This window comes from Petromyzon marinus, chromosome 5 (genome assembly GCF_048934315.1).
Source record: "Petromyzon marinus isolate PM22_M1 ecotype Great Lakes invasive population chromosome 5, UKy_Petmar_22M1.pri1.0, whole genome shotgun sequence".
In the NCBI taxonomy this organism is placed as follows: domain Eukaryota; kingdom Metazoa; phylum Chordata; class Hyperoartia; order Petromyzontiformes; family Petromyzontidae; genus Petromyzon; species Petromyzon marinus.
Window position 1 is genome coordinate 19,290,349 of NC_133671.1, and position 16,532 is coordinate 19,306,880.

Consider the following 16,532-nt stretch of genomic DNA (forward strand, 5'->3'; position numbering starts at 1 on the left):
AAAAAAACCCCCTTCATTATGGATATTGGTCGCAAAAGCCTACGTATTAAACAAGCTGCACGTCAAACTTTCAGACTTTTAGCCCTCCCGACGGCGAACTGGGAGCAGAAAACCAGGACCGTCCATCGTTGAGACGGCGTACGTAAAGGAGTGCAGATAGCAGAGGATAGCCTTGGTGCCAGGCACAGGCGACATGAGTCATCGTCATCTAAATTTACAAAAACTATACAACTACAAAAAGCTCTCTTCAACACTATGCTCCACCACCCCCCCCAGACCCGCTCGGTGCACCACTCCGACATTGTGTCACACCCCGTACCCCGGCCTCGGCATCTCTCCCAGCTCCGGCATTGTTCGCACCAGCCGTGTTGTGTACCAGGTGGCTGATGCTCACTCAACCCCCCCTCCCCTACTCCCCCTCCCCGCCCTCTACTTCTCTCCCCCCTGGCTCTTCCCCCCCCCCCCCCTCTTGCCTTATATAATATCCTCGTTACGAGCAGCTCTTGTCCACTACAACAAATTACTTCTTGCTGTGACTATCCCACCTGATGACGGAGGCTTGTGTTGCTTCCGAAACGTGATTTGATTAACTTTATTTTATTTTTTTACCTACGTGACTTTACCGCAAGAACCAAAGAGTACTACAAAAAGCTATTTTTTTATTTTACCGGGTAAGGCCCCACAGCTATGTAGCTGTTTTTTTAGAAGCGACCTGGCCTTCACAATTGATATCAAGCTCAACGAAGTGGCTTTTTCATCGCGTGGAAATTAATCGCAGCCAAATAGTCTTAAATGCGTGACGTTGATTCTAAATGTGGGAGGAACAACCGGAGGACCCGGAGAAAAATCCACGCGACCACGGGAAGAGACAGAGACATACAAACTCCAAATATACAGCAGGCGTCAGGTACGGGATTGAACCCACGACCTCCTGTATACCAGGCGAGGTAGTTAACATCTCGCCACTGCGGCACCCTGAGAAGTCTATGAAGTCCCGAGTAGTGACGGGATTCTGGCCGCTGCGAAGGACAGGTTGGCTGCTCAGCCATCAACGCACCGGTCAACGACGATGGGGAGAGTCGTCATTGTCGTGTCATAGGGTGGATGGCGAGACGGCGAACGTTCATTCGCTCGGCGTGACATCCGACAAACGGATATTTTAAAATTACCATTGCCTGGGGGAAAAGGTCATAAATAATACACGGACTCCTCTACTTACGAACGAGTTAGGTTACAGAGGTCTGTTCGTCGTAAGTCGATTTGTTCGTAAGTCCAACTTTACTCCTGTCGAGTCCAAACATATTATACGGCGTCTACACTAAACACGGGGAATGGCTTTAAAATTTGAATAATCTCCTGTAGATGCAGATGCCACTGGTTCTTCACGTTCTGTAGATGTAGATGCCACCACCGCCATCTATTGCGTGGCAGTTGAACTTATGACTCTCGGTCCGAACAAGAAACTGGGCATACGGACAGGTTTGTTTGTATCTCTGAAAGTTCGTAAGTCGAATGTTCGTAAATAGAGGAGTCTCTGCAATACGAACTCATTTTTGTCCACTGCATTAGCCTAAATGTATCACGAGCATAGCGTTTGATTGTAAGTTGCATTAATTGCAAGTGGGTCCTACATGAACAATGCGATGCACATATAATGAGTGTAATAATCAATATTAGACTATGTATTTTGAACTTCTTTGCCACTGTATGTAGCCAACCGTACTAATCGGTGAGTCAATGCATTGTTAGGTGCCTAATTTCTACATAGTCATCAGCAATATAACTTGCTTCATATGATCATACATCATTGGTATCTACAAAGCCCCTGATTGTCTGGCCTACCCTGCCATGATGGCCAGACGTATGTATGTATGTCGCACCTCTTTCGCACCATATGTAGCCAACCGTGCTAATAGAACTATCCACATTTTACCACAAATTGTAAAACATATTAAACATTGCTCAATCCAACACTGGATGAGGGCTGCGTTAGCCATTGGGAGTTATTTGACCGTACCTCACCATGAAGTGGTCTTAGAAGTACAATAGACTCTCGATTATCTGTGCTGACGACGGGGAGGACGGCCGCGGATAATAAAAACAAATTTTCGCGGATCTCTACGCCAAAAACCACATTTGCCTACACAGAAGGCTCACTAAGTGGATGATGACAGAGCCACGCCAATCAAAATCAATCAAACTATGCCCACTGTTGTAAATATATGCAACTACTGTACTGTACAGGCGATCACGTGGATTTCGGATTGACCGGACCAAATATTTGTTCGATTTAAGGACGTGACTTGTAATACACATTTCCAACTGTTTTTAGATTATGAATTTGGGCTTAAGGGAAAATCTACGAGTTATCAATTTACGTTAAAGTCTCAGGTGCTCGGTTAATCCGCAAATCGAATAAACCACGCGCGGATAAATCGAGAGTCTACTCTAGTTCTGTCATGTCTGCTTACAGGGACCATTCTCTGACGTGGGCCTGAAATTTCGGGGACCGCCCCATTGTCAAGTTTCTTGATCCTCCTTTGCCTCGGGGCGGTCAGACCTTGGGCAGCTTTGCTCCGACGACACAACCGAGGTGATGCGCGCGACCCTTACGAACCGACTCCGCTTCTCCTCGTACGTACGTTGAACTTCTTTCACACGGCACACAGCCAACCGTGCAGATCGGAGAGGTGCGGCAAATTGCTACGCTCACGCGCACGCACGCACACGCACGCACACAAACAAAGGCAAAGATTCCCCGTGCAGCCTCAACAGACTGTAGGGGCAAGTGCTGTTAGCGAGCACCGATGAAGGCCGGCACGACACACGAGGGGGTGAGTGGCCAGCACCACGCCCGGCCGCCTTTGTCTCCCCAGTGGTGATGTTTACACAAAGCACGAGGTATTGATTTGAGGCTGAGTCGACCTAGGGGAGGCCCAGAACCGATTTAGATTAAACGTCACTGATGTTGACCATGAGTGGGAATCGAACTCGTATCACGGGGTTCATAGCGCAGCGCCCTATCCGTTGCGCTACCGCTCCCAATGTGCACACACAAAGACCAAGATCCCCCGTATAGCCTTAACATACTGTGGGGGCAAGTGCTGTTCGTGAGCACCTATGAAGGCCGGCACGGCACACGAGGAGGTGGGTGGCCAACACCACGCCCGACCGCCTTTGTCTCCGCAGTGGCGATGTTTACACATCGCACCGGGTACTCATTTGAGGCTGATTCGACCTAGGGGAGGCCCAGAACCAGATAATCGTCACTGGGTGTTGGCCGTGAGCGACAATGGAACCCGGGTGGCCAGGTTCGTAGCGCAGCGTAGCGCTCACCGCCGCACCACCGCCCGCGTGCGCGTCCCCGTCACCACTGCAGCAGCTGCGTGAGCCGCACCCACAGCTTGGTGATCCACAGGTTGGCTCCCAGCTCGCTCATGTACTGCAGCTCGGGCGTGAGCATGCGACGGCACGCCCGCCGCGTCGCGCCCCGCGGGATGCCGCGCCTCAGGTTGTAGCCCATGATGGGCTGCGAGCCAATCGGCCTCCACGGCCTGAGGGCCGGGTCGCGCACCGCCGACGCGTCGACGGCGCCCCCTTCCTCGGTGCACTCGAGCGCAAGCGCGGCGTTGCGTCGGCGCAGCGACGCCACGGCGGCGCGCATTCGCCCCTCGCCGAAGCGCGCCACCTCGCGCCACAGGCTCCGGTTGAAGTGCTCGTAGAGGAGCGAGTCGAGGTGGTTCCAGCGGCGAGCGCGGCGGTACGTGTCCGGGTCCATGCGCGGCGCGTCCGCCGCCGCCGCCGAGGCTCCAGCGACTTCGTCAGCGCCGTCATTTCCTCCGGTGCTGCGGCCAAGGCCGTCGCTTCTCCCATCGTCGCCTCCGATCACGCCTCCGGTATCCGCTTCGGTCCCACGTTCCCCGTCGCCTTCGCCGGCGCGAGTTCCTCCAGCGCCAGGAGTGCGTCCGGCGCCGCTCCCCCCGGTTCCGCGAGAAGCACCTCCGCCGGCACCGCCTCCACCACCAGCAGCGCCACCACCTCCTCCTCCTCCTCCTTGGCCTCCGCGGCTCGCCATGGATGTGGAGCGCGCGTTGAGCCTGAAGTAGGTGATGTCCTCTTCGTCCAGGCACAGCAGCTCCTTGAGCAGAACGAGTGACTCGTCAAAGTGCTCCGAGATCATGACGAGCGAGAAGGTGTCCTCCGCCTCCCGGATCATGCGCCGGGCAATGTCCTCCTCCTCCTCCTCCTCCTGCCGATCGCCATCGCCGCCGCTGTCACCGCCGTCGTCCCGCGACAGCACCGCGTTGTTGTCGAAGCCCATGTCGAAGGCCTGCAGGTTCTTGAGGTAGTGCGAGTTGACGCTCGCCGGGTCGTAGTAGCCGCGGGGATCGCGCAGGAACTCCCGCATGGGGTCGTCGCCCCGGACCCTCCACGAGCTGGGCACCACGGCGCGGTAGTAGTGGAACGACGACTCGAAGACGCGCGCCGGGTCGCGCATGATGGTGAAGAAGGCGGCGCCCGGCGGCAGCAGGGGCTCCAGCTCGGCGCGGCTGAAGCGCATGTGGCTGCAGACGACGTCGTAGCAGCGGCCCGGCGAGTAGCCCGCCACGCGGTAGCGGGAGAACGGCGACGGATAGTCGAAGTCGTTCTTGCCGTTGGGGAAGGCGAAGCGCAGGTGGCGCTTCTCGCCCAGGCGGAAGAGGATGTTGAGGACGGTGCTGCTCGCCGTCTTGTGCGTCTTCAGGAACACGATGCCGTCCCGCGGCGCGCACGGGCCGTGGGATCCGCCGTCTTGACGCCGCTGCTGCCGCCCCCCGTCGAGAGGGGCCCGCCGACTCGTGCCGCCGTGCGGTCCTCCGGCGGCCGGCTGCGCCGAGCACGAGGGGGGCGTCGCCGTCCTGCGAACGTGAACGTGCGCGCGCACGCACGCGCCCACGGTTATACAGGGTGTTTAAATATGGACCCAATTTCAAAGCAGTATATTTCGCGATGGCAACATGTTACAATTACACAAAAAGTTACAAACGGTTTAATGAGTTATCAAATTTAACTAGCCAATTTTATAAATGCTCTACGTGACCTCCACCTGCTGTACGTACAACATCGATACGATGGTTGAATTCGTCCCAAACGCCTCTCAAAGTGTCTTCTTCCACTGAAGTCACCGCTGCCGTGATTCTGTTTTTGAGGTCATCCAGATTAGTCGCTAATGGTGGCACAAAAACACCACGGTCTTTGACGTATCCCCACAAGAAAAAGTCGCAAGGTGTGGTGATGTGTGGGGATCTTGGGGGCCAAGAGTGTAGCGCCAAGTCTTGGGGTTCCGTGCGACCAATCCAACGTTGAGGCAGCGTTGTCTTGCGAATGACTGAGGCTAGGGGCTGTTTGTGCACTGGGAGAGGCATCTCGCGGTAATCATTTAAAACTCTATGCCCCGCTCTTTCAAGTGGTAAGAGTTTCATTCATGGGCGCTTCGTTGTTGCAGTGATATAGCGATTTCAAAACTGGTCTATCTTTTTAAAACACCCTGTGTAATGCTCACAAGGGATCGTGATGACGCCTTGCGATAGGTGTCAGTTTTATTGCCAGATGAAGGCAAATCGTATTCTTGTTTTTTGGCTTCATTTTGATGCTGTGCAAAAAGGTCCCAAAGATACCGCGGCTCGGCTGGTGGTGCGAGCTCGCCTGCAACCGGCAGGTCGCGAGTTCGGACCCCGGTAGGTGGCTTGACTCGGACCATCATCCCTCTGAGCGAGCAGCGATGAAGGCCGGCACTGCGGCACACGAGGGGGTGGGTGGCCAGCACCACGCCCGGCCGCCTTTGTCTCCCGAGTGGCGATGTTTACTACACACCGTCACCGGGTACTCATTTGAGGCCGAGGCGACCTGGGGGAGGCCCAGGGACCGGCTGAAATATTCGTCGCCGGCGTCGGCCTCGAGCTGGAATCGAACTCGGGTGGCTTGGTTTGTGGCGCGGCGCGCTAACCGCTGCACCGACGCACCGCCGCTCCCCACACACACGTGCACGTGTGTGTACACACACGTACGTGTGTGTGCACATACTGACGCACGCGCTTCTCCACTCACACGCCGCTCACTGTCGTCCCGAGGGCCGTTGCCTTTGGCCCCCGTCTCATGAAATTCCCGTGGCCGGGCCTCCTCTCGCTATCGGCGCAAATCGCTCGGTCAACATCACGGGGAAAACGTGGAACGGCGGCCGTGTGACTTCTGGGGAAACAGAGCCCGGAAAGTGTAGGGAGGCACGGAGATATGTAGACAGGTGGGTAGTGAGGGAGGTAGGCAGGGAGATAGGTAGGTGGGTAGGTAGGTAGGGAGGTAGGGAGGTGGGTAGTGGGGGAGGTAGGCAGGAAGATAGGTAGGTGGGTAGGTAGGTAGGGAGGTGGATAGTGAGGGAGGTAGGCAGGGAGATAGGTAGGTGGGTAGGTAGGTAGGGAGGTGGGTAGTGGGGGAGGGAGGCAGGAAGATAGGTACAGTGAGGGAAAAAGGTATTTGATCCCCTGCTGATTTTGTACGTTTGCCCACTGACAAAGAAATGATCAGTCTATAATTTTAATGGTTGGTTTATTTGAACAGTGAGAGACAGAATAACAACAACAAAATCCAGAAAAGAGAAGACTTGGTGGAACGCATGTCAAAAATGTTATAAATTTTAATGAGGGAAATAAGCATTTGACCGCCTCTCAATCAGAAAGATTTCTGGCTCCCAGGTGTATTTTATACAGGTAACGAGCTAAGATTAGGAGCACACTCTTAAAGGGAGTGCTCCTAATCTCAGCTTGTTACCTGTCTAAAAGACACCTGTCCACAGAAGCAATCAATCAATCAGATTCCAAACTCTCGACCATGGCCAAGACCAAAGAGCTCTCCAAGGATGTCAGGGACAAGATTGTAGACCTACACAAGGCTGGAATGGGCTACAAGACCATTGCCAAGCAGCTTGGTGAGAAGGTGACAAATTGGTGCGATCATTCGCAAATGGAAGAAACACAAAAGAACTGTCAATCTCCCTCGGCCTGGGGCTCCATGCAAGATCTCACCTCGTGGAGTTGCAATGATCATGAGAACGGTGAGGAATCAGCCCAGAACTACACGGGAGGATCAATGATGTCAAGGCAGCTGGGACCATAGTCACCAAGAAAACAATTGGTAACACACTACGCCGTGAAGGACTGAAATGCTGCAGCGCCCGCAAGGCCCCCCTGCTCAAGAAAGCACATATACATGCCCGTCTGAAGTTTGCCAATGAACATCTGAATGATTCAGAGGACAACTGGGTGAAAGTGTTGTGGTCAAATGAGACCAAAATGGAGCTCTTTGGCATCAACTCAACTCGCCGTGTTTAGAGGAGGAGGAATGCTGCCTATGACCCCAAGAACACCATCCCCACCGTCAAAATGGAGGTTGAAACATGATTTGAGGGTGTTTTTCTGCTAAGGAGACAGGGCAACTTCACCGCATCAAATGGACGATGGACGGGGCCATGTACCGTCAAATATTGGGTGAGAACCTCCTTTCCTCAGCCAGGGCATTGAAAATGGGTCGTGGATGGGTATTCCAGCATGACAATGACCCAAAACACACGGCCAAGGCAACAAAGGAGTGGCTCAAGAAGAAGCACATTAAGGTCCTGGAGTGGCCTAGCCAGTCTCTAGACCTTAATCCCATAGAAAATCTATGGAGGGAGCTGAAGGTTCGAGTTGCCAAACGTCAGCCTCAGTTTCAGACTCGAGCGAATAGAGGAGTTGTGCCAGAGGGTGAATGAGGGGGCCCCATTATTCTTCCAGGAGCTCAGGATGGTCTTTCTAACCGAAATGTTAAATACTTGGAGATGGGCGTGGTGGTGCCTGGTGACACCTTGGGGTTTAATGCCCTGGAGGGAGGATTCAATGCTAGGTAGTATGTCGGTGCCAGACATCACGTTGTACAGATCGGTTATTTCATAATAAAATGTCCTAACGGTGGGACAGTCCCAGAAGGCGTGCATCTGCGTTTGGGTGGTGCCTGGGGGCCACCCAGGGCAGTCTGGGGATATGGTCTGAGGGAATGTAGCCCTCCGTTGGTTAGTGAGCTTTGCGCCATGAAGGAACTTAAATTGAAACTTAAACTTAGACCTTGCCGGGGGCTGTGTCAAATTAGTTTCCAAGACTCTGATGGGATCGGGCGGCCCAGCGCCCCCCCCCGTCCCAAAGCGCCCTATTCTTTGGTCTCATCCCGGTAGGGCCCGGCAGTAGGAGTTGGTATGCCTCAGTGATTTTATAGTGGGCCGTCTCCTCCGTCAACCATACCCATATCGGGGAGGGGGATCTTTCGGAGGTCAACATCCCTTGCCGTGTTAATAGAGTCCCTGATCTGGAGACATTTGAAGAAAAAAATCGCTATTAGGGATGTCATGTCGTTTTCAAATGTTTTGGAGAGTGCCCCCCCCCCCCGATTCAAACGAGAGACTACCCACCCTCCTGACTCCCGCTCTCTTCCAAGCCGGCCAGCTGACCCCCTTGCCCCGAAACTCTGAGGGATGGACTATCCCACGTAGGGGAGAGTTGCTGAGATAGGGATCAGTCTATTTCTCAGGATCCAGAGGGTCGTGTTGACCGAGGATAGCGGTTTAAAACCCGAGGGCTTATCTCTCGGGTGCGAGTGGACTATTCCCTCGAGGCTCCAAGGGGATGCTGATGCCTCTACCCACTTCTTCTAGGAGACCTGTCGGTTCTTGTCGATTCACTATAGATGTTTACAACAACGCCCGGTACGACCCAAAAACCACATGGGAGAGATAAGGTGGCAATAAAAAAAAACCGAAAAAACCTCAGCGGGTGGTGGTTTATTTGATTTGTTCAGCTTCCGTTGTTGTGTATCACAGCGGGTTATGGTTTTATATCGTGGGGGTCGGTCTAACTTTTTGGGAAAAGGCCAGAGGACTTTTTTGGGTGAAAGGAATTTAGAAGTCATTGACGGCGCATCCAACCGTGCTTTGTGAGATGCTGCGGTGACCCGTTGGAGTGACGTTACATTTGATGGTGTTAGGGATCTATGGTTGTGGCCCTTATATATTAATGTTTTAATAAAATTCCAAGCGTTAAACGGCCCAGAGCTAATGAACATACTCACGGTATGAACTAATAAAGCTCGCCTTACATTTTTAAAAATAATAATACTGTAATTGACATTTATAAGGCGAAATTCATGCATGAATTTGAGTGTGCCATACACGAAATTAACCATCATTTTAAAATGAACGTTCAATAAATACTTTACGTAAATAATAAAAATAATAAAAAAAATTGCGTTTGTATTATTCACAATCACCAGCAGCCATGATCAATCCACTGCTGGATGAAGGCCTCTTCAAGGAGCCACACCCCCCCCTTTCCCGCCGCACGTCGCTGCGATGTATTCGATCCAACCGAGCACGAGCATCAATGATTTCACCGTTCCGTCTCTACGGTTGTTGACCCCTTGGCTCGCCACTTTTAGTCACAGCCACCGGCCATCATTCCTTCAGCCCGTGCATAACGCAGAATCACACTCAGAATATTTATTTGTACTGGGAGGAGGAGGAAAATCCGATCAGCTATAAAAACAATTTATCAGAGACGTCCAGTTTGGACGGGTTCCGCAAGTCACAACAGCAACGCAAGCCCAGTTACTTGTATTAACAGTCCACGTGAAGTCTGTAACTTGCGCAATCTTATTCTTGGTTCTTTCGGTAAAGTCACGTAGAAGGGAAACAGTAAAATAAAAAAATATATAAAACAATGGTTTTCACACCTGATGATGATTGCTTGTGTTGCAGTCGAAACGTTGTGAGAATTTTATCGTTTTATATTTTTGGTGAAAACCACACCCGATGATAATTGCTTGTGTTGCAGTCGAAACGTCGTGAGAATTTTATTGTTTTATATTTTTTTATTATTTTATTGTTTGCCTTCAACGTGACTTGCAGTCACGAAAGCTTTAAATCTAAATTTTGCGCAATCTTTTTGTTATCTACGGCAGCGGTCCCCAACCTTTTTGGCATCAGGGACCGGTTTCGTGGAAGACAATTTTTTCACGGATCGGGGGTGGAGGGGGGGTTCATCATTGGGTCTTTCCCCCTTTTCAAAGAAGCTCTCCAGCGACGTTTGTTTTTTACTCATTTTGGCTACTAGGGGTTAGAGCTTGTGGGCTTACCAACACTGTGACTGAGACGAGAGCGCAGTGCGTGAAAGAGGCGCGGACGGAAGTGGTAAATAATAAAATAATGGGGCGCGGCCCACGTGCGGACTCACCGCTCTCCGGCCCGGTACTTAACAGACCACGGACCGGTCACCGGTCCACGGCCCGGCGGTTTGGGAACCCGTGGTCTACGGGACCTTTTTCGCCAGTGTTAAACACTGATGAAAATAAGAAGAGAGTTTACCCCATCTGGCAATAAAACAGCAGTTGTGTTAAGACGTTCGAATACCACTTAGATACCTTTCTGTAAGGGACCAGTCTGCGCTAACCACGCACAGCGCTCGTGGAAAAATATGCAAACAAAGTGCTCTGGTAATATGTGCAATGACTTTGAAACTGATTGGCCTACACCGCCAGCGGCGTTTGACCTGTGGCACACCACCACGGCAAGGGGAGTAGAGCCAAGGATTAAATATGTACGGAAACATAAAAATAATGGGAAAGGAAAGAGATGAAATCGCAACAACAAAAAACGTAAAATAAGCGGACAAGGAATGGGGGGTAAAAAAAAACGAGACCCAAAGGGCCAGGAAAGCCGGGAGGGGAGGAAGAGGCTAAAATATAAAGGCCTCGACGTTCCCACATGGAGCGGCGTCTGTTTTTACAGGGGGTGACCACACAGAAGTCACGTGATTTAGACATAGAGAGGGGTTGTTCGTCGTTATATCCCTCGGCATAATCACAAGCATGCGTAGCCACGATTTTTTTTATTCAACCTGCTTCATAAAAAATGTTCACGTTTTTTAGGAGGAAAAATATGCAATCTTAGATTCTTGTACTGGATTGTGATGGGTTGCAATACTTTTTTTTATATGTACGCAGGAAGTGACTGAGTGTATTTTATGCCGTTTTGATGTGTAAATGTTTGGCAGTCAAGAACTCTTAACACATGTTTCTAAATGTGGAGGGATTGGCGTCAGGGTTCGGGATCGAACCTACGCACTCCGTGTATACAAGGCGAGGTAGTTAACATCTCGCCACCGTGGCTCCCTTCACTGTGGTGGTGGTGTACCCATTTACACTGCTGGGTGGAACAGAGGCAGACATTAAAGAAGCGGGAACCCTCGTGTCAACTGCTGCGGCGGGAGACGGAATCTTACCGACGCTGACAAGTTTTGAAGGTAATAATAGTGGTTTTCCCCTTTTTTCTGGCAACAAAACTGAAACCTTTTTACAATGATTAATGACTGCATTAACCACAATACCTGCAGTCAAAATGCAAACAAAAAACATACTATGATAATATATGCATTGCCCTTGAATGCATATATTATCATAGTATGTCACCGTACTCTTTGGTTCTATTCGGTAAAGTCACGTAAAAAACAACAAAAAATAAAAAAAAATTCACGACGTTTCGGCCACAACACAAGTGGCCTTCATCAGGTGAAGGGACCAGACTGTCTAGAGGACAGCGCTGGAGTGAACACAGCCAAGCTCAGACCGCGACCTTTAAGCTGTGTGAGAGGAAGCAGAGCGCCTTGACAAAGGAATTAGCATAAAAATTAACATTTAATTGGCGGACTTAGCATGATGAACGATGTACATCATGCTAAGTCCGCGGCCCGGCGGTTGGGGAACCCGTGGTCTACGAGACATTTTTCGCCAGTGTTAAAAACTGATGAAAATAAGAAGAGAGTTTACCCCATCTGGCAATAATTTGGCCTACACCGCCAGCGGAGTTTTACCTGTGGCACACCACCACGGCAAGGGGAGTAGAGCCAAAAAACATACTATGATAATATATGCATTGTCCTTGAATACATATATTATCATTGTATGTTTTTTGTTTGCATTTTTACTGCAGGTATTGTGGTTAATGCAGACATTAATCCTCGTAAAAAGGTTTCAGTTTTGTTGCCAGAAAAAAACCCTATTATTATATTTTGGTACTGGCAAAGGAGGTCTAATGAAGTTTTGAAGGTTCATGATCCAGTGACGCCATTCGACGCCATGGTTCACGTTTGCACATTTTAACAATTTAAAAGAAATACAAAAATTGTCTTGCAAAATTATTCAATTTGGGATGAGACACAGCAGCGGCAGCAGCAACATCGCCCTCCCTCCTCCACTCTGAGACGACTACCGAACTCTGTAGACAGTGCCAATACCACATGTACTAAATGACCATTGTTCCTGAGTACTAGTAATACGCACACCTAAAAAACGCATGCCATGGATGCATAACATACATAAAAACATCGGCAACCCCCACCCGTGTATCATGCATCGCCCTTAACAGACTGCGAGTAGCACCACCTATAGGGCTGAACGATTAATCGATTAATCGATTTCAAATCGATTAATCGCTATTTCATATTACTTTCTTATTGGAGTTGTTTTCTTTTTTATTATTATTATAGCCTTATTTATTTATTTGAGTTGTTTTCTTTATTATTATTATAACCTTATTTATTTAACTTAACAATTTCTTCATGTTTGATTGTTCCATTTCAATTAAAACATTTTAATAAATACATGTTGGAAGCAATTCATATATTTTAAGTTCTCATCCTTGCATTAGAATACATAGAGCAGTTCATATTTTGATGGTATCATGTGGTAATGTTCCATCACGTGTTTTAAATCTATTACACAGTGAATATTGAACTGAAGCTTGACTTAAACAAATGTAATCACAAATCAAATCGCAATATTTGTCAGAAAAATGGCAATTAGACATTTTCCCCAAATCGTTCAGCCCTAACCACCTATGAAGGCCGGCACAGCGCTTAAGAGCGGGTGGGAAGGCCGCCTTTGTCTCCCCAATGCTGATGCATGCACACAGTACCACAACAAGTGCCCATTTAAGGCTGAGTCGACCTACGAGAGGCCCCAGAACCGGTTCAAATATTCGCTGCCACTGTTACTGTGAGTGGCCGGGTATCGAACTCGGGTGGTCCGGTTCGTAGCGCCACCGCTCCCCACATGACAGCTGCCGTTCGCCACTAAGTGGTGGTGACGTCAGCACGGGGCTTGTGCCAGGCTAGGTGCACATTGAGGCTACGCGAAGTGTGGAAGGCTCCCTGATGGCAGTAGGTCACGGGACAGACCGAGGTGCCATGGGTCGACCGACTGAGATGACTGGCGGATGCAACACCACACGTGCTCCCTCGCTGCGTTTTACTCGCCCGGCACTCCGCTCGTTGTTGTGAGCGTCGCTCCTCTGTCCTCCTCCGCTGTTGTTGGAGGGCGACTGCCTCCAACTGCCAAGTAGCGTCCTGCACCAGCCTCTTCCTCCTCCTGCACAGAGGCCGATCTTCACATACCGTGCACACACGCACACGGTACTCACCTGGTATCTGTGTGATACTCCAGTCCCCTGTCCCTGCTGCTGCTGTACAGGTAGCCGAGGGTACCAAGAACGGCTCCGACCAGTAGCCACCTGTGTACGGAGCCCCTAATCAAACGATAGCCCCACATCCCTACCACTCACTGCCCTCCTCCGTGTGCGTGTGTCTGTGTGCGTCCCTAGTATTCGGTTATATTAGCACGGGAAGATTGTATGTGGGCTGCGTGAGTGGGTGTGTGTACGTGTGCCTGTGTGAGTTTGCCCGTTTTTTTTTATATTCGCTAACAGCGCTTTCCCCAACAGTCTGTTAAGGCTACACGGGGGATCTTTGTGTGACTGCGCGCGTGGCGTGCGCGCGTGCGAACTGTGTGTGTACAATTGTGTGTGAGCGTGTGTTACAATGATTGTTAAATTGACTCCTATACAGACGTGGAAAATAATTTGTGTCGTTGTTCGTGAAAGTATGTAACTTTTGTGATGATTAAATTACGTCCGATCGCGTGTATGTGTGTGAAATTAGGTGGGTCAAAGTGTGTGTGTGTGTGTAACTGTGTGAATGTGTGTGTGTGTGAAATTGTGTTATGTGTGCACGCGTGTTTTTTTGAATTGCTCTCTATACTGCTGCCCCTTGCACCCCGGTCTCTCGTACACCCGATAGCAGGCGGCCTTAATAGGCGCTCGCTAACGGCAAGCACCTTGTTCCACCAACACCCGAACAACAAGAGAGACGAGGTTCCCCTAAACACGCGTGGGTGGACGGGGCGAGGCTGCGGTGTCGCCAGGGATGTTGGTGGCTGCTGCTGCGTCAACAACAGCAGCAGCCACCTCCTCCTCCTCCTCGACCTTCCTCCTCCTCCATCTCTCTCGGCGGGGGTGGGCAGGGATTGAAGTGAGGTGGTTGGGGGTGGTCTCCACGCGTGTGTTTGTGTGCGGGCTTCAAGGTGCTTGCTCACAACACGTGCCCCCTTCAGTCTATTTTAAGGCGATACGGAGCAGAGGGGGGAGGTATATTTGGCCTTTAGATGTTGGTATTTGGCCTGCATAGGTGCTCGCTAACAGTACTTGCCCCAAAAGGCTGTTAAGGCTACACGGTGGATATTTGTTTTTGTATACGTATGCATATTTGGGGAGCGGTAGTCTAGCGGTTTTCGCGCTGCTCTACAAACCCGGCGACCCGAGTGACGATTTTCACGGCCAGTGACCATGATCTGAGCCAGTCCTGAGCCTCCCCTAGCTAAGCATCGCCCCTGGGGAGACAAAGGCGGCCGGGCGTGTTGCCGGCAACCCCACCCCTTCGTGAGCCGTTCTGGTCTTGATGGGTGCTCACTAACACCACCCGTCCCAACAGTCTGTTAAGGTTATGCGGGGTATCTTTGTGTTCACATTACCTGGGTCTGTCCCGTGACCTCCTGTCAGCGAGCCATCGACACTTGACGTGGCCCTCCGCAAATATTTTCCCCAAGTTCTGATAACCTTGCTCAACTCAAGAAACCTGTTAAACTCTCATCTATTGTTCCACTTCAGTCGTGCTGTCTGTTGCTGGTCACTTGACGTTTTTTGGGGGGGGGGGGGGCCTTTGGCATTTCTGCTCAGCGACGGTGAAAAAAACCCCACAAAAGCCGAGCAGCTTGAGAATTGAGGACGCAATTTTAACTTTATTTATTTCAGGGGTGCCACGGTGGTGAGATGTCATCTCCATCGCCTGGTATGCAGGAGGCCGAGGGTTCGATCCCGATCCTGACGCCTGTATATTTTCGCCGTGGTCGCGTGGATTTTTTCTCCGGGTCCTCCGCTCCACATTTATAAACGTGCATTCAGAATATTTACATTATTTTTGCGCTCCCAATGTCCAAATGATGGGCGACTTTGTTGAGCTATCATTTGTGGCCAGGTTGCTTTTGAAAAACAAGTTAATACCTCAGTGGGCTTTGCCTGGCAGGATGGGGATTGTTTAGTTTAATTTGTATGTATTTTGCACGACTATTGTGTTTTTGTATTGTGGACATCTGTGAAAAAAGAGCTTTATAGCTCATAGGATTCCTCCAGTATAAATAAATATTCTGATTCTGATATATATCTGGTGAGACATGTAGCCTCTGCATGTGGGTAAGAAGTGACCCGAATATAAAGCGGTGTGTCCTTGGCTGCTCGAAAGAAGGGCGCTTTCACAATTAGGAAAAATAATTATTTTTGCAACTGAAGGTTGGTTGTTAATATTCGCTTTAAAATAATAATGGCTTTGGCTCGCATTCCCACACCACGACATTCACACGTGGTGTGACTAACCAGCTCACGCACTCTGCACACAACTAATTTTTCTGGGACAATTATTTCAGTACAATACCATTTATATTTACTGTATCATCAGCGGTCATGATCTATCCACTGATGGATGAAGGTATCGACCAACGGGTCATTATCTCTGACGGTCTTGCGATGCCCTGCACCTCCGATTACTACAGCTGGCTACGTGTGGCTCAAAAGAGGTTCAACGTGCATACATACATACACACACTCCGTCTCGACCACAGGCCATCATCCCGTCCAGTGAGTGACGCGTCCCGTTCACATCCACGTGTAACCTCTCTTTAACAGTCAATATGATGTCTCGATAATACAGGGGTTTTTTGTTAGATCGCGTAAATATATAAATGTGTCATTAAACCAGCCACCACCTGACACAGCCAACTAGTAAGGGTTGTCACGTAAATAGAATGTGGCCAATTCGTCACCAGTACAGCACACCGGTGTGTTGGAGAGCCAAGCCACAACATTTACAATCTGAGTACGACGTTTCGCCAGTAATTACAACCAGCTTCATCAGGCGACAACCCTTACTAATTGGCTATGTCGAGTGGTGGCGGGTTTAACGACACATTTATATATTTACGCGATCTAACCCCAAAAAAACCCTGTACTGTGGATAATATTGGTCGTGAAAGCTCTACTACGTGTTCAAATGATGTCTCGAAAACTAACATTGGTGCCCTGGTTAGTTCCACAG

General features: G+C 50.2%; 1 protein-coding gene across 1 annotated transcript; it reads right to left on the reverse strand.

Moving 5' to 3' along the window:
* Positions 1-467: 467 nt before the first annotated feature.
* Positions 468-14,498, reverse strand: GAL3ST1 (galactose-3-O-sulfotransferase 1). Its single transcript, XM_076062447.1, has 2 exons — positions 13,532-14,498; positions 468-4,898 (listed from the first exon to the last, which is right to left on the reverse strand). Exons 1-2 carry the CDS (start codon positions 13,657-13,659, stop codon positions 3,368-3,370), a joined length of 1,659 nt encoding a protein of 552 aa, XP_075918562.1. The 5' UTR covers positions 13,660-14,498; the 3' UTR covers positions 468-3,367.
* Positions 14,499-16,532: the final 2,034 nt, after the last annotated feature.